The sequence below is a fragment of the Mytilus californianus genome, unplaced genomic scaffold, assembly GCF_021869535.1.
Source record: "Mytilus californianus isolate M0D057914Y unplaced genomic scaffold, xbMytCali1.0.p SCAF_2, whole genome shotgun sequence".
Lineage (NCBI taxonomy): Eukaryota > Metazoa > Mollusca > Bivalvia > Mytilida > Mytilidae > Mytilus > Mytilus californianus.
In genome coordinates this window covers 124,611,652-124,637,298 of record NW_026262668.1, presented here as the reverse complement: position 1 = coordinate 124,637,298, position 25,647 = coordinate 124,611,652, and the positions used below count along the sequence as shown (strand labels likewise).

The following is a 25,647-nucleotide window of genomic DNA, read 5'->3' as shown; positions in this document are numbered from 1 at the left end:
TGAAAAATTGACGTCATTGTACTACAGTACTAAATTAAAGCAATCATGCCACTGTCTAGTTCCGATAGGTGGTATATGGTACATAAATAAATATGGTGCTTGAACTTGATGGCAATATATAGGTCAATGTCACTTAGTTACTCACTAATGGATATTGAAACAATATGATACTACCAAAGGCTATCCAGATGGGAAGTAAAATGCTATACCAAATATACATGTTACTAGTATAAATTTAATGTACCTTAACGCAAAACCTAAAATAAACACAGAAATACCGACGGACTCTCATTTTCAATGAATGGTTAGACTAGAGTGGATTCATTAGAAAAATTTTCAGAGTATATGTTTAATTAATGAATATGATAAATTGCCATATTCAATACAGTATTAGCAGATTACGATATTTTTTTTTGATTTTTTTTTTTTTAAAAAGGCGGGGGCGTACGCCCATTACGCCCTCACCTGGACCCGCCCCTGACCCTTTTCGCTATGTTGAAATGTTATGTGCGTACTGTATACATACGGATAATAATGATACGACTTGAACCGGTACGTCATGATTTAAACAAAACTTTCATTTTGAAACAAAATGCCGTAATTTAATGACATTTCATCAATTAAAAGCGACAACATACATGTGTTTCCTTTAAACATTTTATTCATTTTTTTGCCCTTTTTTTGTGCTAAAAAACATAAAATAATTGTGAAATGCACTAATGTAACGGTTCCTGACTTGAAGCATGTATATTTTATAGTTATATATAGAGTGTCAGGGTTTGACCTTTTTTTTATGCCGAATTCTCTCCATTAATTGTCTATGGTATATTAAAATGATTGTATGGATCTTAACAGCAGTAGACCAATAACGAGAAATTCCACTGAATGCTAGGGTATAAGGCGTTACTTTACATTTCAATAGTCCTACTGAGGCTAGGCCAGGATTTTATGAACGGGAGGCGAAATTACGGTTGCCCTGGTAGAGGGTCCATGGGGAAGCTCAGAAGCTCCTGGATTTCAACAATTTAGCATCAAATTATGAAGTAGCCAGACTGATAAATATCTCTCTATTTTAGATTAAGTTCTGGTTTCGTTGAACGACACCCATATGATACAAGACAAACAAACACTGAAGTATAAAGTTCTTTCGTTCTTGTAGGCTTTAATGTGGAATATATGATTGAATATGAAAAAATGACGTCATTGTACTACAGTACTAAATTAAAGCAATCATGCCACTGTCTAGTTCCGATAGGTGGTATATGGTACATAAATAAATATGGTGCTTGAACTTGATGGCAATATATAGGTCAATGTCACTTAGTTACTCACTAATGGATATTGAAACAATATGATACTACCAAAGGCTATCCAGATGGGAAGTAAAATGCTATACCAAATATACATGTTACTAGTATAAATTTAATGTACCTTAACGCAAAACCTAAAATAAACACAGAAATACCGACGGACTCACATTTTCAATGAATGGTTAGACTAGAGTGGATTCATTAGAAAAATTTTCAGAGTATATGTTTAATTAATGAATATGATAAATTGGCATATTCAATACAGTATTAGCAGATTACGATATTTTTTTTTGATTTTTTTTTTTTTGAAAAAGGCGGGGGCGTACGCCCATTACGCCCTCACCTGGACCCGCCCCTGACCTTTTTCGCTATGTTCAAATGTTATGTGCGTACTGTATACATACGGATAATAATGATACGACTTGAACCGGTACGTCATGATTTAAACAAAACTTTCATTTTGAAACAAAATGCCGTAATTTAATGACATTTCATCAATTAAAAGCGACAACATACAAGTGTTTCCTTTAAACATTTTATTCATTTTTTTGCCCTTTTTTTCAGCGATGCCGATGTGCACGCAACTGCGTGTTGGCGTATAGGGAGCTACGCGCCTGGATCTGATCGCATGTAATATCACTCGAAAAACGATTTAAAACCTGATCTACACTCGGAAAAAAGTGGACCGATTTACTCGAAAATAACACGATCTCCGCCGGACACTATACCTATCGCGGTTACTGTATTAAGAATATAAGTATTCAATTTATCACATACGAGGGGGGTCCTATGGTACATAGCAAACCATTCGTATATGTGAGTGACGATATAGTGGTCCCTGTCAGGAGTCTCCCCTCGGGCCCCTGTTTCATATGACCCCATATTATGCCTCACTTAACATATGCACGTGAATATTCCCGGACCAATATTCCCAGGGAAAGTGCAAGTAGCAAATCGAAAGTTGACACTTTGGGTTGACATATATCGCCTTTGTTATTTATGAACACACCTGTAATCATATTACATGTAACATTTTATGTCATATTATTTAAACAGAAGAAGCCAGGTGGAGTTTAACAGTTAAAAACATTTTACGCTCAGGTAAAAATCTGCCATGCTCATCGAGAGGACACCGGAAACGCATTATTTGACGAAAGAAATTGGTCAGAGAGTTGTTATTTAATATTATGAATCAGTGTCTTTATCATCAGATCAGAAAAGACCGTCGTACACAATATGAGGTCACCCGGAACTAGCATATTTTAAGATTATTCACTTATAAAAAGTTATTGTGTATTGAATAATAAATTAAGGTGTGCAAACAGAAAGTAGGAATTTAGATTAGTTAACCTGTGACTCGAATATACATCAGAGAAAGAAATTTCACATGGATTTTTAGTGTTCAATGTTTTAATCTGAAGTTAACATTTTACAACTTAGACAAAGTACTAGTGTGTTTACTTGTATATTCACAAGTGTTGACATTCTTGTAAACATGGGGAAGAAATATATTTCTTGCTGTTCATTCATGATTATTTTTCATTTTACATCAGATGTGCTTTCATTTAATCTAAATATAGACCTAGCGAAAACGTTTCAGGGAAATCCAAATGCATCAGGTTATTTTGGATATACTACAGACTTTTTATTGACCAGAGAAACTCCACCCAAAAAATGGTAAGTTTATTCAGAAACATATCAATGAAATGTATGATCATGTATAAGTCCCAGGTTTATACTAGATATTTTACAGAATCAGGGTCATTTAAAGTCATATTGAATTCACTTACATTGTATCTGTGGAAATTTAAGACTGTTTCAATATTTAAAATTTAAATCAAAATCTGTTGGGAACTCTCCATATCCTTTTTTACATGGTGCCCCTGCCCACACAAATAATTTTATTGTTTTTTTAAGTTATCATATATCCTGTTCAAACATGTACAATGTATATTTTATAATAATGGAAAATTTTTTAATATTGATATCAGATGCTAAGTAACATGTACCCCAAAATGCACAGACAAAAAAATATTTACATTGTAGTTTCCTGCATCCCTATTATATTAATGTATATATAGCTACCTACCCTAAAGTTTCATGCCTACTAACATACTTTATTGACATTTTTGGTTAAGCAACATTTAAGTCCAGAGTATTTACTCGATTTTACCCACCTACCTACTCAGTTTTTTTCTGCTGGCAGGTTTAATAGAAGAACAAATAGAACAAATCTGACATATTTTATTTTGGTCTCAATAGTTGACACTTGTAAAATATGTCATTCCATTTCATATTGATATCCATGAGATTATAGCAATGGAGTAAAAAAAAAATAAAGCTTGTTATGTATTGGCCCTTGAAAGGTTACATTTTGTACATGACATTGTAGAATACTTGATACTGCGTCCATGAATGTGAGCGGTGACTGTAATACCTTTAGGACCTTTGTTATGGATGAAGAAGACTTGTAAAGGAAATATTTTTCAACATTTATCTCTCACTAAAACATGTACAATAATGTAACTTACATGTATGTTCCCTTCTGGGAATGTGTATTTCAAACCATGCATCACAAATAATAATTGTTATGAACGATACAAAATATCTCTATTTTATGGTAATTGTATGGAAGTACAGAATAGAAGAGAATATATTTTACTCCAAATTAATGAACCAACAAGGGACATCATGCAGCTATTACAATAAACAATAAAACAAGTACAAAACAAAATTTTATACTGACATGACTGAGGGAGAGAATTAAATGTTGCAGTTATTAATGTAATGACTTAGTACACTTTGTATACCATGTATACTGACCAAGTCTTCTTGTGTTTATAACTGATGGAGCAGATCTGAATTAATTTTTTACTTTTCTTAACTTTAAAAGGCACCATGATTGGTAAGAATTAAAAAGAAATATAATGTAAACTGAAATGTTTGACTTTAGGGTAAATAAAGTAGACAGTGACAAGTTAATAATTATTTGTGAAAATAAAGATAGGGATCAGCCTGGAATCTTTACCTGTTATACATGTTATATCATATATATTGTGACTTAAGTCTTTTAATTGTTTTTTTTCTTATCAGTTCTCAATTGCCATTTTAAATGGGATTTAAAATTTGTTCTGAACTTAAGAAAGTGAAATAAAACATGATTTAGTGTGTTAAATGCATGCTATTTTGTTGGGTTATGATGGGCATATAATTTATTATGCTACACTATTAAAAGATACTTTTGCCATTTGCTGTCCTCATTTAAATTTTTTTACAATATTTGCAGTCAATTGGTAGCTACATGTAATTACAGTGTACAAGTATAAGCTCATGATGCAGCTATAAAAGTTTTGTTTATTTTATAATTAAATTAAGGTCAATAAACAAAATGTAAAGTTGAAAATGTTATATTTGAATTAGCAATATTCCATGTTTATATTACAATTGCCATTGGTGTAGTAAGCTGAATGCATTTTGAAAAAAGGAGATTGTTATAGTTCTTTGAAAAAGCATAATCCTGATAAACAGTCCAGTATAATGGTTACTTTGTATGAATGTACATACATTTTATCAGGTATATAACATCATATGCAAACTCAAACATTAAACTATAAATAATATAAACACACAAAAACATGCATCAAAACACATTAGACATACCCTGAAGGGAGACAACTCACAATGGACATTTCAAACATGTTAGTTATGTCAAAATCTGACATATAACTTATGTTAATTGAAAGAAAATTGTCATATATAAAATTGAAAACTGTCAGAAACATATAAATCTTTTGACCATGTCAGTTTGTTTTGATTCAGTCCCTGAAAGGGTTAAAGATTACATGTACATTGTAATTTTTATCACCCAATAATTTGTCTTGTTATCATGGTTATTGATAGTTACCTCAGTTTATCCTGTTTAATATAGAATAATCATGATAATGGCATATTTGTTTTTAGTCCCCTACCGAAGTCAAAGGGGACTTTAGGTTTGCACTCTGTCTGTCTGTCTGTTTGTCCGTCCGTCAGTCCGGCAAATCAGTTTTCCACACTTTTTTTCTTCATGCTTGGAGATATTGATTTGATATTTGGTGTATTGTTTTATCATGACAAGTTACAGGTCAAGTTTGAATTTTGTTCCGGTCTGATGATTTTGTGCAGAGTTATGGTCCTTGGACTTTGAAAATTCATTCAAATTATCAGTTTTCAACACATTTTTTCGTCATGCTTGAAGGTATTGATTTGATAATTGGTATATAGTTTTATCATGACCAGTTACAGATCAAATTCGAATTTTCTTGCGGTCTGATGATTTTGTGCAGAGTTATCATGGTTATGGTCCCTGGACTTAGAAAATTCACTCAAATAATCAGTTTTCCACACTTTTTTTCTTCATGCTTGAAGGTATTGATTTGATAATTGGTATATAGTTTTATCATGACAAGATACAGATCATGTTTGAATTTTGTTCTTAGGTCCGAGTACACAGTTATTTCGTAGTGCATTTCTTTTAGACAATAAATGGAAATAAAAAAAATCCCACCTGCTCTTTCTCAATTATATTTTTACAGTGTGTTGTACTACTTTTGGGACAAATTATATCAAAATCATAGAAAACTTCATCAGCTCTAACTCAAAATATGGATAATTTTATGTTAAGGGGGTCTTGAAATCTTTTGACAGCTTCCGAAATGCTAATTTTTAACCTTTTCCAGCTGGACCAAATCACTACTTTATTTAAAAATTCATGAATCAAATTTTTTTACAGTGTAATTTTATCCCCCTACTTGCTATTTGAGGCATAAAACATGAAGAAATAAATTTGGAAGGGGTATAAAAAAAATTGGCAAGTAACACACTGTCCACACTAGGGACTTTATTCATGGACAACGAAAATCAAAGGACGATAACTGTGTACTCGGACCTTCTGGTCTGATGATTTTGTGCAGAGTTATGGTCCTTGGACTTAGAAAATTCACCCAAATGATCAGTTTTGCGCACTATTTTTTATCATGCTTGAAAATATTGATTTGATAATTGGTATGTAGTTATATCATGACAAGTTACAGATCAAGTTCGAATTTTGTTCCGGTCTGATGATTTTGTGCACAGTTATTGTCCTTTTTTTCCTCATGCTTGGAGATATTGACTTGATATTTGTTATATAGTTTACACCATGACAAGTTATAGATCATGTTAGCATTTTGTTCCATTACAATGAATTTTTAACCGGTAGGGGGCTATGTATTTCCATGCAATACTCTCAGAATGCTTGTTCATTATTGCTTATGAGTAAGAGGCTATATGGTGTAAATGAATACAATATGAGACAGCAACCCAATGACACAAGCAACCAAAACACATCAACAGTCAACTTACAGTCTTCAACAATAGACAGGTTTCTATATAATACATTTGTGTGTCAAGCTCTAATTGTCCCAATTCTGGAAAAGAAGTCACTTGCCATTTTCTGCAGATTTAATCGCAAGTCATTCTAATTTGGCAAAAAATTATGTATCATTTGCCAATTTACCTTGCTTAGGGAATGATACCATGAAAGTTGACATCTTGCTATAATAACTGTAAAGTATGATTTGTGATAATGCTGTATATTTCTATTAATTTATCATCACAGGATTTTAGTTGGTGCACCGACATCGCAGGACAAGTTCCAGTCAAGTTTAAATCATCCTGGTGCCCTATTTAAATGTGATCCTTTCGGTACCTCTTCATCATGTGAACAAATAATGATAGGAAGAGGAGGTAAGTCAAACAAAGTGCTGTATTAGTTCTTCTAGCTTCCAAGATCTGGGTTAAAAAATAAAATTTCTTCCACATTCTTTTGCAACATCTATTATTAGTTTAATTAGAGTAAATTGTACAAGTAAGTTGATAAAAGTTGAAACAAATGAAGAACTGGATTCAATTTAATTGTTTATTTTTCCTATTGTTGCAACTATCTTTTAGTGACAGTTGGTTCAGCCGTTATTAAAATACAAAACTGAAACAATTACCCAAGAAAATAGATATTTCCTAGAAAAAAATGTCCTCGTGTTTATACCTTTGTACATGTAATATTAATGTACTCTAATAATATATACAAAAAGTAACTAAAACTTGACTTGTCATGCATAAGTGATATTTTTTTTGGGAGCGATTATAATTTGTGGTTACCAGTATCTTCATTATCTTCCTGTACAATAGGAATGTTTGGTATGTCATGTGTATATGTATCTTAACATAAAACTTTTAGGCATTTCATATTCTTACAAATACAAAATAACACTAAATGTAACTTCAATCTGACCCCTTCTAGGAATATTATATTAATAATCATTTCGATTAAAAGGTCAAGGAGATTAGGGCATTTTTCAATATGAAATGGCAACCAAACATTGTCACAAAAAATCATAAGACATGATTATGCCTGTAATATTAATATATGAATGTTAACCAACAACAGGTCAGTTGTTTTTCAATGGTCCATCCTTAGAAAGTAGTTGTTCTACTGTGTAAAGACCAGTCACATTCACTCCTCAATTAACTCAATGAAGCTGATAGGGACATATATTTACATAGAATAATGACATGTTTGTTCTAAATACTGACTATCAGTTAGAATATCAAACGAGCCAGCTGATATTGTAGGTAATGAAGTCTGTATAAAAAAATAAAATCTCTTTATTCTTTTATCAGCAGTTTGCCTTAGCAATATGTTTCTTGGGGTATACAGATTATCATGATTAGGAAATGACATGGAGTAGTTTAAAAACTTTTTTACAGAAACAAAATGTTGTGATAGTTGGTCGGTTGTATGATTTGATTTGATTTTTGGTGTTTTAACGCCACTTTTAAGCACTGCTTTTGGGCTATTTCGTGGCGGCCAGTTTTTATTGGTGGAGGAAGCCGGAGTGCCCGGAGAAAACCACTGACCTTCGATAGGAAAACTGACAATCCTAGTCAATTAAGATTGGAGTCGAGTGCACCCGCATGAGCGGGGTTCGAACTCACAACCTCAGTGTTGACTGACTAGTGATTACAGTAGTAACTACTTAGACCACTCGGCCACAGAGGCCCGATATTGATTTGATAATTAGTATATAGTTTTATCATGACAAGTTACAAATCAAGTTGGAATTTTGTTCCTGTCTGATGATTTTGTGAAGAGTTTTCAACAGTTTTTTTTGTCATGTTTGAAGATTTTGACTTGATGTTTTTATGTAGTTTACACCATGACAAGTTATAGATCAAGTTAGAATTTCATTCCATTACATTGAATTTTTAACCGGTACTAAGGGGACTATGTATTGCCATGCAATACTCACAGAATGCTTGGTTTTTATTAAAAAAAATTGATTCTGTACAATTGGAAGATACAAAGTGAAAAGTTTGACCTATCCATTAAAACATTTGTGTGAGAATGGCCACTAAATGCGAATAGAAATAATAATGTATAAATATTAGTTGAGTCAGGAAAAAAAGATTCCAGGTGTGTAAATATGACATAATATATAAAAAGAATGATAAATTTTAGACACATTCCTTAGGGAGGATATGTTTTATGTCATTGCGGTCAGATTTTTAATTGTTTCGTGAATAAGAAGTTAACAGTTTGTTGGTGGTTTTTAATTTAATTTTTGGAATATTTAGCATTCAGTGTGATACTGGTCAGTCTTGTTGATCAATATCTTTTTTATATGATCCTTGTAAAAAGGTGATATGAAAACTTATAATATAAAATGCATGATATTGATACATGAGGAACTTAGCAACCCATCTCACAAAGCAAACATGCAGAAGTGAAAAAGAGAGAAATGCAAAGGATATTTTTGTAAATTTAATTTTTAAAGGATTAACCTTATTGGTATACATTTTTGTGACCTGAGGTGAAATTGATTTATAATCCTTTTGTCATTTATCTGTCAAGTGGTAGGGATAGATTGTAATCTGATATATTTTTTATGCAGATATAGCAAAAACAGGCTCTATTAAACATATAGTATGTAAAGTCCTTCAAGAATTACATCACATGCACATGATATTTCCTTTTCTTAGGTTAAACCTTTTGTGAATACTATAAACTCTTGAAATCTTGCATTTATAAGAATATCAGTCACAAAGAGAGTAAACACATTATATATAGTCAGCTTTGATTTAAATAAAATCTTAAAAGGTAACCAGTTTAAACAGTTAAGGTTCAAATTAAATAATTATCTTGACATTTTTGAATTTTTTGATACATTGTATCTGTATTATTTCACTCTGAGAGTAATATTTACACAAAATATAGATGCACTGAGGCTTATATGTCAAAACTCTTACTAGAGGCAGATTTATAGAGGTCTTAGGGGAAGCCTTTTTAAAAGCTAGATCCACGACTTCACACAAAAGTATTAATACCATTTATTTTAAACCTATACATCATAAAAGTATGACCCCAAGTACTACTTAGTGTGAAAAATGTACTTTTAGAAAGATTATAATTCAGTTTTCCTTCCTGTTAATAGGAAAGTTATCAACAATTTTTAATTAGTGATGTGAAAAATTTGGTATGAAAATATTGTGTCATGATTGAATAAATAATAATTCAGTTATATATCATTACTCTAATGAAAAATATTGCATTCTTATTTACCTTTATCATGTTTACTGTCTGATTTTGATGAAAATTGAGAAATATTTTGCAATGTTATAGGTATTTAGCATTAAGAACAGTTTATGTGATACACAGTAAAGGTCCTTGACATTTAAACACTTAAGTAGAGGTATCAGACTGTTTAAGTGGTTAAATGTGAATCTATTCATGCTGAGAGATTTAGGTATAAATAATTCAATACTTATAAAGTTTTCTTGTAAGCCATAATTTCCAACTTTTACACCTGCTGAGCTAAGTATAGAGACAGACATATTTACAGTTGTTGACAGTAATATTTAGAAAAGTCAAAATTATGAACCTTCAGAGACTGACCACCTAGTAGTCTATATCCAGACAGCTAAATACTACTAACCCAATGATATAGTACATCCCTGATTAAAGGTACTTAGATATCAAATGACTTTTATTATATTATAAAGACGTTCAATACCTTATAAAAGAATAAAAGGATATGTGGAATAAATGTCAACTAGACCAGCTATACAAGTTTATTAAAGTAGACATATAGGGGTCAGCATTTTAAACAATGGACAAGAGATGAACACAATTCAAGACTAGAAAACTACTGAAATTATTGACAAAATTTTTCAAATTATTTGAATTGCAGTTGTAAAAATTTAATATTATAACAAGTAGATGAGTGGTACACATGTTTTTGTACTCAAAAGAGACAGAAACCAAACAACATGTAAAAAAATAAAAGTGTGAAATCTAGAGGTCAATATAAACCTTCACCAATAGACATTTCCATTATAAGTATGATGGGTGATATGGGATAAATGTCATGATGCAGTAAACCAACTATACATAATATGTGAGAAGTTATTGAACTAAACTTATTTTCTACCATGGTACTTAGACATTTTCATTTAAAAATTTGAGTTTCAAGGCAATTCAAGCCTGGATTATGTGAAAGAAGTGAATTAAGTCTGCAACCCTCATTAGATAAGTAAGTTTGTTTAAGTTATTTGAAGTTTAATGATATAAGTAAGGTTTGATAAATATGTGTGCATGTTCTTTTAAAGGAAATGTTGAAGACACAGATTATGCTCATGAGCAGATTTACCATGGAAAAGATAATGGATGGCTAGGTGCATCTCTTGCTGTTGGTGATGCTGTGTTGGTAGGTATACATCTCTGAGAGATTTGAAACTTTACAGTAATTAATATAACATAAAACAATTGATTATGTGATGATGCTGTAATGTTTGTTGTAGTTATTGTCTTAATACTTTTAAATCACTTGGCCAAAGGTCGTGTGATCTTTCACACTATCATTTATCATCCACTGACAATGGTTTGTGTGAGTAATCCTTCCATAACCTGTGACTATAGTCCTTTATGGACTTCATCTGTTGCTTCTTGTCCCTCCATCTTTCTGAACCTCTATTCCAGAACCACTGAAGCAAATCAAACCAAACTTAGCAGAAATATTCATATGAACAATTATATGAAAGTTTGATAATTGGGTATTGATCCAAGGCTTCCAAAACAGTCATATATTCCTGAAATAATAAATACTGATGACAGACTTGGTACTCGCAAATAAATATATTAAGGGATTAAACTAGTTTTTGTCGAGCCTGCGACTTTTGTCGCAGAAAGCTCGACATAGGGATAGCGATCCGGCGGCGGCGGCGGCGGCGTTAGCTAACTTCTTAAAAGCTTTATATTTTAGAAGATGGAAGACCTGGATGCTTCATACTTTGTATATGGATGCCTCATGTTACGAAGTTTCCGTCAGTCACATGTCCAATGTCCTTGACCTCATTTTCATGGTTCAGTGACTACTTGAAAAAAAAGTTCAGATTTTTTGTAATGTTAAATTCTCTCTTATTATAAGTAATAGGATAACTATATTTGGTATGTGCGTACCTTGCAAGGTCCTCATGCCCGTCAGACAGTTTTCACTTGACCTTGACCTCATTTCATGGATCAGTGAACAAGGTTAAGTTTTCGTGGTCAAGTCCATATCTCAGATACTATAAGCAATAGGTCTAGTATATTCGGTGTATGGAAGGACTGTAAGGTGTACATGTCCAACTGGCAGGTGTCATCTGACCTTGACCTCATTTTCATGGTTCAGTGGTTATAGTTAAGTTTTTGTGTTTTGGTCTGTTTTTCTTATACTGTATGCAATAGGTCTACTATATTAGGTGTATGGAATGATTGTAAGGTGTACATGTCTAGCTGGCAGGTGTCATCTGACCTTGACCTCATTTTCATGGTTCAGTGGTCAAAGTTAAGTTTTTGAGTTTTGGTCTTTTTTTCTAATACTGCATGCAATAGGTCAGCTATATTTGGTGTATGGAATGATTGTAAGGTGTACATGTCTAGCTGGCAGGTGTCATCTTACCTTGACCTCATTTTCATGGTTCAGTGGTCAAAGTTAAGTTTTTGAGTTTTGGTCTTTTTTTCTAATACTATATGCAATAGTTCAACTATATTTGGTGTATGGAAATATTTTATGATCTATATGTCAGTCACGCAGGTTTTATTTGACCTTGACCTCATTTTCAAGGTTCATTGCTCAGTGTTAAGTTTTTGTGTTTTCGTCTGTTTTTCTTAAACTATAAGCAATAGGTCAACTATATTTGTTGTATGGAAGAATTGTTAGCTGTACATGCCTGCCTAGCATGGTTCATCTGACCTTGACCTCATTTTCATGGTTCATTGGTCAATGTTTAGTTTACTTGGTTAATGTGAAGTTTATGTGACAGTTGTAATAAAGCTTTATATTTAGGACTATCAACATAATATCAATGATTAGTAAAGAAGGCGAGACATTTCAGGGTGTGCACTCTTGTTTAAGATCACAACCCTCTTCATTGATCATCTCAACCCTCTCCATTGATCATTGATGAGAAAATAAACCACTTAACAGTACTAGTAATGTAAACAAAACATATTCTAAAAATCAGTGAAGGAAATTCAGTGAACTTTATAATGATAATTTAATGGATAAAAAGTACAAACTAATAAACAGTATTAAAACAGTAAAAAAATGCACACTTTTAAAAAACAAGCTCCACTTACATCTTTATATCTTCTTAATATCAAAGTGCTTCTTATCCTGTTGAAATGAAATTATGCTGCCCACACTGTAATATTGGTGGATGTACTTTACTGTAGATCTTATACAGCAATGCTATATATAGACAGAAGAGAAAGACAAAATATTGCGCAATGCCAAGAAAAAAACGGTTTAGAATATCACTGTACAAAATGAAACATTTTTGTCTTGCTTCAAGCTATGAATTAGTGAATTTATGTTTATCAAAAAAATACCAACACAATGATTGTTGTTGTTTTACTAAATAAAAGTGATAGCGACTTTTATTCTATTTTTAGGTTTGTGCTCCAAGATGGCAAAATGACATTGAAAAGCTTGAAAACCAAACTCCATTGTCCCACATGAATGGTATTTGCTATGAAATCCCAAGAGTTTTGGACTCTTCCTTAGTAGACAAATATGCATTCTTGTCAAAAGATAAAGATCAAAGGACCCTAAATGAGTCACATTATTATTACCATTACATGAATGGCATGATGGGACTGTCCGTACGATATACTGGAGATGTAAGTAGATCAATGTCCATACGATATACGGGAGATGTAAGTTGCCATGATGTATAGATCAATGTCGGTTAAATATATGGGAGATGTAAGTTGCTATGATGTATAGATCAATGTCTGTACAATATACTGGAGATGTAAGTTGCCATGATGTATAGATCAATATCTGTACAATATATGGGAGATGTAAGTTGCTATGATGTATAGATCAATGTCTGTACAATATACTGGAGATGTAAATTGCCATGATGTATAGATCAATGTCCATGCAATATACTGTATATGTAAGTTGCCATGATGTATAGAACAATGTCTGTACAATATACTGGAGATGTTAGTTGCCATTATGTATAGATCAATATCTGAACAATATACGAGAGATGTAAGCTGTCATGATGTATAGATCAATGTCCGTACAATATACTGGAGATGTGAGTTGCCATGATGTATAGATCAATGTCCGTACAATATACTGAAGATGTAAGTTGCCATGATGTATAGATCAATATCTGTACAATATACTGGAGATGTAAGTTGCCATGATGTTTAGATCAATGTCTGTACAATATATTGGAGATGTAAGTTGCCATGATGTTTAGATCAATGTCTGTACAATATACTGGAGATGTAAGTTGCCACAATGTTTAGATCAATGTCTGTACAATATATAGGAGATGTAAGTTGCCATGATGTTTAGATCAATGTCTGTACAATATATTGGAGATGTAAGTTGCCATGATGTATAGATCAATGTCCATGCAATATACTGGAGATGTAAGTTGCCATGATGTATAGATCAATGTCCGTACAATATACTGGAGATGTAAGTTGCCATGATGTATAGATCAATATCTGAACAATATACGGGAGATGTAAGTTGTCATGATGTATAGATCAATGTCCATGCAATATACTGGAGATGTAAGTTGCCATGATATATAAATCAATGTTCGTACAATATACTGGAGATGTAAGTTGCCATGATGTATAGATCTATAGCTGTACAATATACTGGAGATGTAGGTTGCCATGATGTATAGATCTATATCTGTACAATATACTGGAGATATAAGTTGCCATGATGTATAGATCTATATCTGTACAATATACTGGAGATGTAAGTTGCCATTATGTATAGATCAATGTCTGTACAATATACTGGAGATGTAAGTTGCCATGATGTATAGATCAATGTCTGTACAATATATTGGAGATGTAAGTTGCCATGATGTTTAGATCAATGTCTGTACAATATATTGGAGATGTAAGTTGCCATGATGTATAGACCAATGTCCGTACAATATAAGGGAGCCTTTTGTTTTTAGAAATGTTGCTTAGTTGATACATTAAAAGTACTAAAGCAACTGATTTTTAAGGAAAATAAGAACTAATGAATATCAATAGGATAATGCACAAAACATGACAATCAATAAAAAGACTAAGAGTATTGCATTCCTAGTTAAAAGGTAATATGCACATTTAGACTATTGAAGTGAAAACTAAAGCCATCCAAAACTAAATTGCTTAAAAGGAGGAGGGATAATGGGTGGTTTATGAATATCCTTCTTGCAAATATCACTGGTATTGTAACAAACAAATTGGTCAAATAATGTTTCAGAATTAGAAAATTCAATTTATATCCAGATTTACATTCTACATATATGTTGTAATGGTCAAGCTACACATTATAGCTACTGTACAACTTCTGTTATTATTCCAGCATTGTGTGAGTATGTTCCAAGTAGATTCTATGAACAGAATTTTGCTCTGTCCAGAAAGTCACTGCCTAAAGCAGTTACTACTTCATTGTAGGTAGTCACTGTTAGTCCTATCTAGTACAGTCCATATCAATGGATTTTCACAGTTTTTGTGTCGCCTGCGACAAAAGTCTCAGTATTCGAGACATAGGTATTACTATCCAGGGGCGGGGGCGGCAGCGGTGTAAACTATTTGTATAAAGCTTTATATTTCAGAAGGTAGAAGACCTGGATGTGTCATACCTTGTATGCAGATACCTTATTTTACGAAGTTTTCATCTGTCATATGTCCATTGTCCTTGACCTCGTTTTCATGGTTCAGTGACTGCTTGAAAAAAAAAATCAGTTTTTTTGTCATGTGAATTTCTCACTTATAATGAGTAATAGGATAACTATATTTGGTATATGGGTTCCTTGCAACACCAACATGTCCATCAGGCAGGGTTCACCTGACCTCTACCTAATTTCATGGATCAGTGATCAAGGTTAAAGTTACGGGATTAGGTTAATTTCTCAGATACTATAAGCAGTAGGTCAACTATATGTGGTGTCTGAAATGATTGCAAGGGGTACATGTTAGTCTGGCAGGTTTCATCTCACCGTGACCTCATTTTCATGGTGCATTGGTCAATGTTAAGTTTTTTGTTTTGGTCTGTTTTTCAAGTACTATAAGTGATAAGTCAACTATATTTGGTATATGGAATGATTGTAAGGTGTACATGCCAGTCTAAACCAAATATATTTTTCATGTCTGTATACATATTCATATATAAATTGCCCAAAATTTGGGTTATATCTTTAGAGCAGTTCATTCAATTAAGTATATACTTGAAAATGAATCTTAAGATTTCGAGTCAGAAACTTGCCACCCCAAGTCTGGGTCAGTAATTTAAATATTTTCTGTAGGGACTGCACTCTGACTTCTCATGGCCCCAACAAGTCTGAAAAAAGACCACCAGACTTCAGAATAATCTCTGACTACTTGTTACAGTATTAATTTGGTTTTCACTAGGATAAAAGTCATTTGAAACTTAGCTGTAGTAAAAATTCTAAAGTTACTGACAGAGCAGACAAGGAGCAAGTTTCTTTAGAACTACAAGTGATTTGTAAAAAAAAATTGTATATCAATGCAAAAGAGAATATTTAACAATAAATCTTTTTAATTTTTTCTTTTCAGACAGATGAAACAATGCTTATTGGTGCTCCAGGCTTACGTGATGCATCAGGTATGTACATCATGACTGCAGACCACATCAGTTGTACATTTTTTGGGAAATAGAACCGCTGTTTTTTTATATTGATTTATTTTTGCCAGCCTACCATAGTAGAGGGGCATTATATTCTCTGGTCTCTGGTCTGTCTGTCTGTCTGTCTGTCCAATAGCAGGTTAAAGTGTTGGTCTATGGTAGGTTAAAGTTTGGTTCAGGTAAGTTGGTGTATGGTATAATTGAAAGGTATACATGTCTGTCTGTCTGTCTGTCTAACTGTTTGTCTGTCTTCTGTCTGTCTGTCTGTCTGTCTGTCTGTCTGTTCTGTGTCCCTGTCTGTCTGTCTGTCTGTCTGTCTGTCTGTCTGTCTGTCTGTCTGTCTGTCTGTCTGTCTGTCTGTCTGTCTGTCTGTCTGTCTGTCTGTCTGGACATGTCTGTCTGTCTGTCTGTCCAATAGCAGGTTAAAGTGTTGGTCTATGGTAGGTTAAAGTTTGGTTCAGGTAAGTTGGTGTATGGTATAATTGAAAGGTATACATGTCTGTCTGTCTGTCTGTCTAACTGTTTGTCTGTCTTCTGTCTGTCTGTCTGTCTGTCTGTCTGTCTGTTCTGTGTCCGTGTCTGTCTGTCTGTCTGTCTGTCTGGACATGTCTGTCTGTCCAATTTTAGGTTAAAGTGTTGGTCTATGGTAGGTTAAAGTTTGGTTCAGGTAAGTTGGTGTATGGTATAATTGAAAGGTGTACATGTCTGTCTGGCAGGGTTCACCTGAACTTGATCTCATTTACATTGATGATTGATAATGTTAATTTTATTTGAAACCTATTGTAAAACTTTCATATTACACACTTTCAGTATTAATTCAATTATGATAAGTAAAGCAGGTGAGACATTTCAGCATGTGCACTCTTGGGTATTGTTATTAGTTGTTAGTCTAGCTGATTAGGCAGAATGGGTTTTGCTCAATGTTGAAGGCGGTACAGTGACCTATAGTTGTTAATTTCTATGTTATTTGTGAGTTAATTTGCTCAGTTTACACATCAATAACCTCTAGAAAAAATGTGTTTAATTGAATATTATATTTTAACTTAGCTTGCATTGTATTGTGTGCACATATTATGATGACTTTGACATTTAAATATTTTCTTTTTCTTTCAGGTGGTATTGTTGAATTTGGGAACAATGTAGTAAAGATAGCATCAGAACCATACGACCAGGAGAGAAACAATGATTATTTTGGTGAGTACCGTTAGAAATATTTCAGTTATATTGAAACAGATATAATTCTTGCAGCTTTCTTACATACTCTTTTAGTATTAACTTTATAAGGTATATAAACATATGATGGGTTAAACTGACTGAACCTTTCATCTATTATATCAATCAGAAAAAAACTGCAAGCACAATACAGTCAGACCAGTAAAAAATATATAAAAATAAAAAGATGTGGTATCATTGCCAATAAGACAACTCTCTTCCAGAGACAAAATAACATAGAAGTTAAAACAACTATCACTATTACAGAATACCTAAACTAAATTTGTTGCATTCAAAGGTGGTTAAAAATCCAGAAATAAACATCTAAAATACAAAAAGTAAAGGCATAGATAAAAAATGTATTTTCCTTGTTAAACAAAACAAAGTCTCTAGTTAACATCCAGATAACAATGTGTAATTCAAGTATGAAAATTAATTCTCATTTTTACGAGTAAAACAAAATGAAGAGTTTAACATTTATGATAAAAGAGTTTTTCTTTAAAATGAAAATAACACTATATACATTTGAACCTTCCTGGATTAGTCTTCATCAGGAATCCTCAAGCACATCTGGATTAGTCTTCATCAGAAATGCTCAAGCACATCTGGATTAGTCTTCATCAGGAATCCTCAAGCACATCTGGATTTGTCTTCATCAGGAATGCTCAAGCACATCTGGATTTGTCTTCATCAGGAATCCTCAAGCACAAAAATCTGAAACCAAAGGATGTATAACTGCTTGAAAAATAAAGTAGCAACTCAGTAGCTTTGTGACAACAGGAATCTAAAAAGAATAGCCAAAACCACATCAAGTCAATTTTTCTTAAGAGAGTAATTAATTATGTTACATCTATTTCCAGGGTATGCTTTAACATCAGGGAAGTTTTTGGGAGATGGTGCTAATTATATTGCTTTAGGTGGTCCACGAGGTAATAGTGGAACAGGACAGGTAGGAATAACTTTCACTTGAATTCACTTAGGCTGGTGTAGAATGTAAATGTAGGTGTAGATGATGATTTTAAACATTTTTGTATCTGTTATGCTCATTTTAATGATTCTGTAATTGTGTTTTTTTTTCTCATGGTAAAATACCAACACTTTGTGTGAAAATTATATTGTCTTGTGTGAGTCTAATTAAATGATTATGACTCTTTTCCTTAGTGTATGTCATTATCTACCTTATAAATTACATAGATCTGTTCAGAAGTCCATTTCTAGTAATCAGCTTCTCATCTTATTTATACTTCAAGTATTTTTTGCCCTTTGGATTTGCAAATGGGCAGACCTTTCTTGAATATTACAAAGATCTTATTCATACATTGATTTATTGTTGTCCTTGACCAAAGGGTACGTCATTAACGGTTTTACAAGATGACATTGATATAATTTATTCTTCAGATAATTGTTACCCCGACCTTAACACCAATTCTTGTCTTGAAGATCAATGTTACAGCTCGTTCATGTGCTGAAATTAATTCTGGTCCATAATTTTGCACTTGGTGCTTTGATCCATGTCATACTTCAAGTAATGTTTACCTATGAACCAAAGATATGTAGACTTTAACACAAAGTTATTGAAGGTCAAGGTCAACATATATCTTACATGTATTCAAAAAATGTCTAGCCTATATGTTTTAAATGCCTGCTTGGATCCATGTCAAGATATAAACAATGTGTGTATATGATTCAATAGGGGGAAAGTTACATTCAATAAATATATATACAATATTTGGTCAATGTCAGAAAAATATCAACTTTTTGTATGAGGCTTATAAACTGAGGGAGGGCAAGAATAACCAAGCCCTTCAACAGTTTTGGGGTGAATACAAAAAAAAATATATTTTGCTGACAATGACCTGTTATTGTTTTTATACTGCAGCTAAAATTTGTTACAACTATATGTATGAAATTGATAAACCAAAGATTAAAACTTATTTTCCATCCCTAAACGAAATCTAGATTGTATAGAAAAGTGACCCAACATGAAATCTACATAGCATAAAATATCCTGTTGTTACTATGCTTGGTAGATTAAGTCAACAGGAAGTGTTCTAGCTGCAGTATAGGTTATAATAGAAATCATTACATATTTTCATTATGTCTTCTTGGAATCAAATAACACAGTTGTTATCCATGACCCTTAATTGAAGGTCAAGGTTACAGCAAGTGAATTGTGTCCGAGCTGATTCAGTTTATACTTAATAAGAAACAACACATGGTCCAGATGTCCTACACATGGTCCAGATGTCCTACACATGGTCCAGATGTTCTACACATGGTCCAGATGTCCTAACTTGGTATATTGGGTTTAAACCGAGTCAGTTTCACAAAAATACTTACGACTAAGATTGATCGTAAGTCATGAACAATTCAGTATACTTACGATCAATCTTAGTCGTAAGTTTTTTTGTGAAACCGACTACTGGACCATATAATGTAAAAGTAAGCCAGACAATAAAAAATCTGCAAAGTCCTGAGCTACCAACTGGATGACCACTAACTTGGACAAGGAAATAAAAGATGGATCATTAATATTTGTGTATGTCATCTAAATGCATTTACAAGAATTGTTTTTGGATATTTCAGGTAAAGATTGTGAAGTTGGTAAATTCATCACACTATGAAGTGCAAGCTATAGTCAATGGAGAAGAGGTAGTAAATTCAGACATATAAAATAATATGTAATCTCTTATAATAAACATTTGTTTGTCTAATATTTGTATTAAATGGAGATAAATGGCTAAAATCATCATAAATCAGTTTTGATCTCACTGTAATTTTTTGTTACAAAAGATACCTACTAGTGTATTTTTGCAAAAACATTTGGAATAACTTCTTAACATAAGTATGCTCTAACTTTGTGTAACAATTCTTTGGAAATAATTCATTTTAATTAAATTAAAAAAAAAAAAAAACAAGGGTTTTTTGCTATGTTTTTATTGAATTTAAAAAAAAATTCATTGGTGTCAGATTTGTACATAATTGAGCCAAATGCCATTTGAAAAAAGAAGGGTCCATGTATTGGGTTTTCAAGCTAATGATTAAAATCAGTTTAAAAAGTAATCTTTTCCCAATATGTCACAGTTTGATGTCCCAAAAAATAATGTTTTATGTTAGCAACCTCATTACCTCGCCTGTAATTGTTTTGTATGCACTTAATGGTAAAAACATTCTCAGATAAACAAGGCTCAAGACAAAAGACGTTTTGTTCCAATACTACTAGTTAAGCAATAGCTAACAATAAAAAAAATTGATTTTCACATGGATGTTTATTTTATTAAGAGTATTATATATTGATATGTATAATAGAAGCTTTGCTGTAGCCATTTTTCATGCTTTTGTTGATGTTGCAAAAATTAAAAAAATTAGTCCAAAAAAAGATTCTTTACAGATACATGCTAGTTTTTTTTTTTTTACAGTTTGTCTCATACTTATGTACAATTGTATAATTCTTGAAAATACTTTACAGCCAGGAAGTTATTTTGGGAGTGTGCTTTGTGCTGTTGATGTAGGTAATACAAACAGAGATGTCCTGGTTGTTGGAGCACCATTTTATGGTAACCTTTCACAAATCAATATTGACGTAAATAATATCAACGAGGATGAAGGAAAAGTTTATGTGTATGGTTATGATAGTTCATCTGTAAGTTATGATACATATATACCTACACATAGATACTGTACAGTATAAGGTGCATGTCACACATGAAGCCTTTTAAGATAGAAAGCTGCTTTATGTTATGATAGTAGTTGAAAATATTAGAAATATCTATATTAGGAAAAACTGATTGATCAAATTGTATTTAACTTTTCATGATTTGAACAATAGCTTTTCTTTTGTTTTACAAACTGTTTTAATATTTGATAAGTATTGGTTGATGTTAATATAGAAATAAGATGTGGTTAATTGCCAATGAGATAATATTCCACCAGAGACCCATTGACGTAGAAGTAAGCAACTATAGGTCACTGCATGGCCTTCAACAATGACGAAACCCATACTGCATAGTCAGCTATTAAAGGTCCCGAAATGACAAATGTAAAACGATTCATATAATAAAACTAACAGCCTGATTTGTGTACAAAACAATGAACAAAAAATAAATATGATTTACAGCAACAAATGACAACCTAAGTCTGGGTGAACCTTATTAAACTGTGAAGAAACAGGTATAAATTAACCATATTCCTGTTGATTTTTCTAGTGGGGAGGGTTAGTGGGCCTGGGTCCCCCCTTATGGAGCTATATATTTGGTAAACACATAGACTTTTTATGTATATTGGTATGACGTTGGCGTCGTCGTTGTATATTGGTATGACGTAGGCGGCGTAGTCGTCGTCCGAAGACACATTAGTTTTCGCACTCTAACTTTAGTTTAAGTGAATGGATCTCAATGAAATTTTACCATAAGGTTCAATACCACAAAAGGAAGGTGGGGATTGATTTTGGGGGTTATGGTACAGTTAAGGAATTAGGGGCCAAAAAGGGGCCAAAAATAAGCATTTTTGTAACTTCCAAACATAACTTGTGTGTAAGTGTATGGATCTCTCTGACATTGTACCATAAGGTTCCATATCACAAAGGGAATGCTGGAATTGATTTTTGGGTTAATTGCCTTCAAATTTTAGGAATTAGGGGCCAAAAAGGGGCAAAAAACAAGCATTTTTCTAGTTTCATGACAAAAACTTGTGTGTAAGTGTATGGATCTCTCTGACATTGTATCAATAAGGGAATGCTGGGATTGATTTTGGGGTTAATTGTCTCCAAATTTTAGGAATTAGGGGCCAAAAAGGGGCAAAAAACAAGCATTTTTCTAGTTTCATGACAATAACCTGTGTGTTAGTGTATGGATCTTTATGAAATTGTACTACAAGGTTCCATATCACAAAGGGAAAGCTGGAATTGAGTTTGGGGGTAATTGCCCAAAAAGTTTAGGGATAAGGGGCCAAAAATAAGCATTTTTCTAGTTTCCAGACAATAACTTGTGTTCAAATGTATGGATCTCTCTGAAATTATACTGCAAGGTACCATACCACAAAGGGAAGGCTGGGATTGATTTTGGGGGTAATTCCCTCAAAATTTTAGTAATTAGGGGCCATAAAAGGGCAAAAAAACAAGCATTTTTCTAGTTTCAGGACAATAACTTGTGTGTAAGTGTATGGATCTTTATGAAATTTTACTGCAAGGTTCCATATCACAAAGGGAAAGCTGGGTTTGAGTTTGGGGGAATTGCCCTAAATGTTTAGGAATTTGGGGCCAAAAAGGGGCCAAAAAACAAGCATTTTTCTAGTTTCCAGACAATAACTTGTGTTCAAGTGTATGGATCTCTCTGAAATTGTACTGCAAGGTACCATACCACAAAGGAAAAGCTGGGATTGAGTTTGGGGGTGATGAATCATAAGGGGGTTAAAAAAATTGGGGGGGGGGATTTTTTTTTCCTTTTTTTTCTTTAAAATTTTCCATTTTAAATTGGTTATTTCTGATTTATATATAAAAGCAAATAATAATGATATGGTTTGAATAGGTAAATTAAAAATTTTTAAGTTCTTAGACCACTTTCATTCTGTGTGAGAAACCTATGCTGTGTCAAATATTTAATTACAATCCAAATTCAGTGCTGTATCAAGCTTGAATGTTGTGACCATACTTGCCCCAACTGTTCAGGGTTCGACCTCTGCGGTCGTATCAAGCTGCGCCCGAGCGGAGCATTTAATTAAAACATGTCAAACTCCTAATATTGCCTAGTTTGCTTCTTCACTGGCCAAGTGGTCTAAGTAGTCGAACTACTGTATCACTAGCCTGTCAACACTAAGGTTGTGAGGTCAAAACCCACACATGGCATGTCGTAATTGACTAGGATTGTCAGTTTCCTACTGATGGTTAGTGGTCCTCTTTGAGCACTACGGCTTCCTCAACCTATAAAAACTGACTGCCACGAAATAGCACAATATTGTTGAAAGTGGCGTTAAACACCAATCAATCAATCAATCAATCAATCAAAATAAATCATAAGATGTACTGACTGTTCATATATCAAAAGAATATCAGGAATTTCTATAAATATTAATAGTGGACAGTACAACAAATCACAGTGACCATATGCATCAACAATTGACTCTTGCAAAAAATAAAATAAGAAAAAATACAAACAAAACGAAGTACAGTTATTCAATGTGTTGGGGCGACCATATGTCATAAAGTAAATCACACAATGTGTTGGGGCGACCATATGTCATAAAGTAAATCACACAATGTGGTGGGGCGACCATATGTCATAAAGTAAATCAAACAATGTGGTGGGGCGACCATATGTCATAAAGTAAATCACACAATGTGTTGGGGCGACCATATGTCATAAAGTAAATCACACAATGTATTGGGGCGACCATATGTCATAAAGTAAATCACACAATGTGGTGGGGCGACCATATGTCATAAAATAAATCACACAATGTGTTGGGGCGACCATATGTCATAAAGTAAATCACACAATGTGTTGGGGCGACCATATGTCATAAAGTAAATCACACAATGTATTGGGGCGACCATATGTCATAAAGTAAATCACACAAATTGGTGGGGCGACCATATGTCATAAAGTAAATCACACAATGTGGTGGGGCGACCATATGTCATAAAATAAATCACACAATGATAAACATGCACAGTCCAACTACCAACAGAATAACCACTTGTACAACGAAAAAAAGGACAGCATATAATTCAGAAAGTAAGTATATTCTCTTTAAGATTGCTTGTCCTTCATGTAAATTGTTGGGGAGCAAGTAGTTAAATCTATATTCCATTGGCTCTATTTGCAGACTATGTTTAAAGAATTGCAACAGCTGAGTGGATCCAACACTAAGAATTCTAGATTTGGTTCAGCCATTTGTAGTCCAGGAGATATCAACAATGACGGGGCTTTAGGTAAATAACTTATATAATGAGTAGGTATTACAAATCTATATTAATATGTATAAATTTATAAATGTTATGTTATCTGAAATAGGTAGGAATATAACATTGTCTAAGAATTAAAATAATATTTAACAATCTTTTATCCATATATAGCATTGTAATAGTTCTATCCCTTCATGTATGCATTTACATTAGGATTGTTCCTAAGGAACAATAAGAGCTAGCTATTTTAAAAGATCTCATGTCCATAAATCAATGCCAGTACTTCATTTTGTAAGCTTAAATTTCACTAAAAAGTTTAACTATGTATAAAATGATAAAATTAGAAATGATGATTTATCCAAATAGATTTTCCAGAAAAAGAGGTCAATCCTGAGCAAAGAGAACAATTTTTATATTTACTGGATAACTCTGCAATGGAATTCTGTTATAAATGTGGACAGGGGAGTGTGTCATTCATATGTTGTAATTGTGGAATTTTTATATTGTGCAAAAATAAATACCCCACGTAACTGTTTTGCTCAAATCAACAATAATGATGTGAAGGTTTAATTTTACATTTAAAAGATTTATGCATTGAAGTTGTGAAAATATCCATATTTACAGTACTGTGGATTTATTTATTTTTGAGGATATTTGATTTAGTGGTTTTAAGTCTTCATATAAACCTATTTAAAATGTGTACTTTGTTGAACATTTAAATTCATGGTTCACATATACTCACAAAATCCACGTAAATTGGTTTCCCACAAATAATAGTTTATCCACAGTATTATGATGCTTTTGCTGTTTTAATACACATAAAATTCCGAACTGGTTTTTGAACTCCATAGGTGATTTTGATAGGTAGATTGATGGAATAGCTTCGATCTCAATGTATAACTTTATTTACTGTGATTTTGATAGGTAGATTGATGGACTAGCTTCGATCTCAATGTATAACTTTATTTACTGTGATTTTGATAGGTAG

The 25,647-nt window shown here is 32.8% G+C and overlaps 1 protein-coding gene across 8 annotated transcripts in view; it reads left to right on the top strand.

Moving 5' to 3' along the window:
• The first annotated feature begins 2,262 nt into the window (after positions 1–2,262).
• Positions 2,263–25,647, top strand: part of LOC127730904 (integrin alpha pat-2-like) — a 61,737-nt gene continuing 38,352 nt past the window's right edge. For 4 of the 8 annotated variants that reach the window (XR_007995363.1, XM_052239517.1, XM_052239516.1 and 1 more), the window contains exons 1-10: positions 2,264–2,987; positions 6,946–7,073; positions 10,992–11,089; positions 13,318–13,545; positions 16,477–16,525; positions 17,660–17,740; positions 18,619–18,707; positions 20,345–20,410; positions 21,228–21,401; positions 24,581–24,686. Coding sequence is in view for 7 of the 8 variants with exons in the window: in XM_052239517.1 (XP_052095477.1) it covers positions 2,806–2,987; positions 6,946–7,073; positions 10,992–11,089; positions 13,318–13,545; positions 16,477–16,525; positions 17,660–17,740; positions 18,619–18,707; positions 20,345–20,410; positions 21,228–21,401; positions 24,581–24,686 (1,201 nt within the window). In the remaining variant the exon portion in view is untranslated. Of the gene's footprint in view, positions 2,988–6,945; positions 7,074–10,991; positions 11,090–13,317; positions 13,546–13,628; positions 13,680–13,728; positions 13,778–14,255; positions 14,317–16,476; positions 16,526–17,659; positions 17,741–18,618; positions 18,708–20,344; positions 20,411–21,227; positions 21,402–24,580; positions 24,687–25,647 lie in introns of those variants that run through there. The other 4 variants (XM_052239515.1, XM_052239518.1, XM_052239519.1 and 1 more) reach the window with 4 other exon arrangements.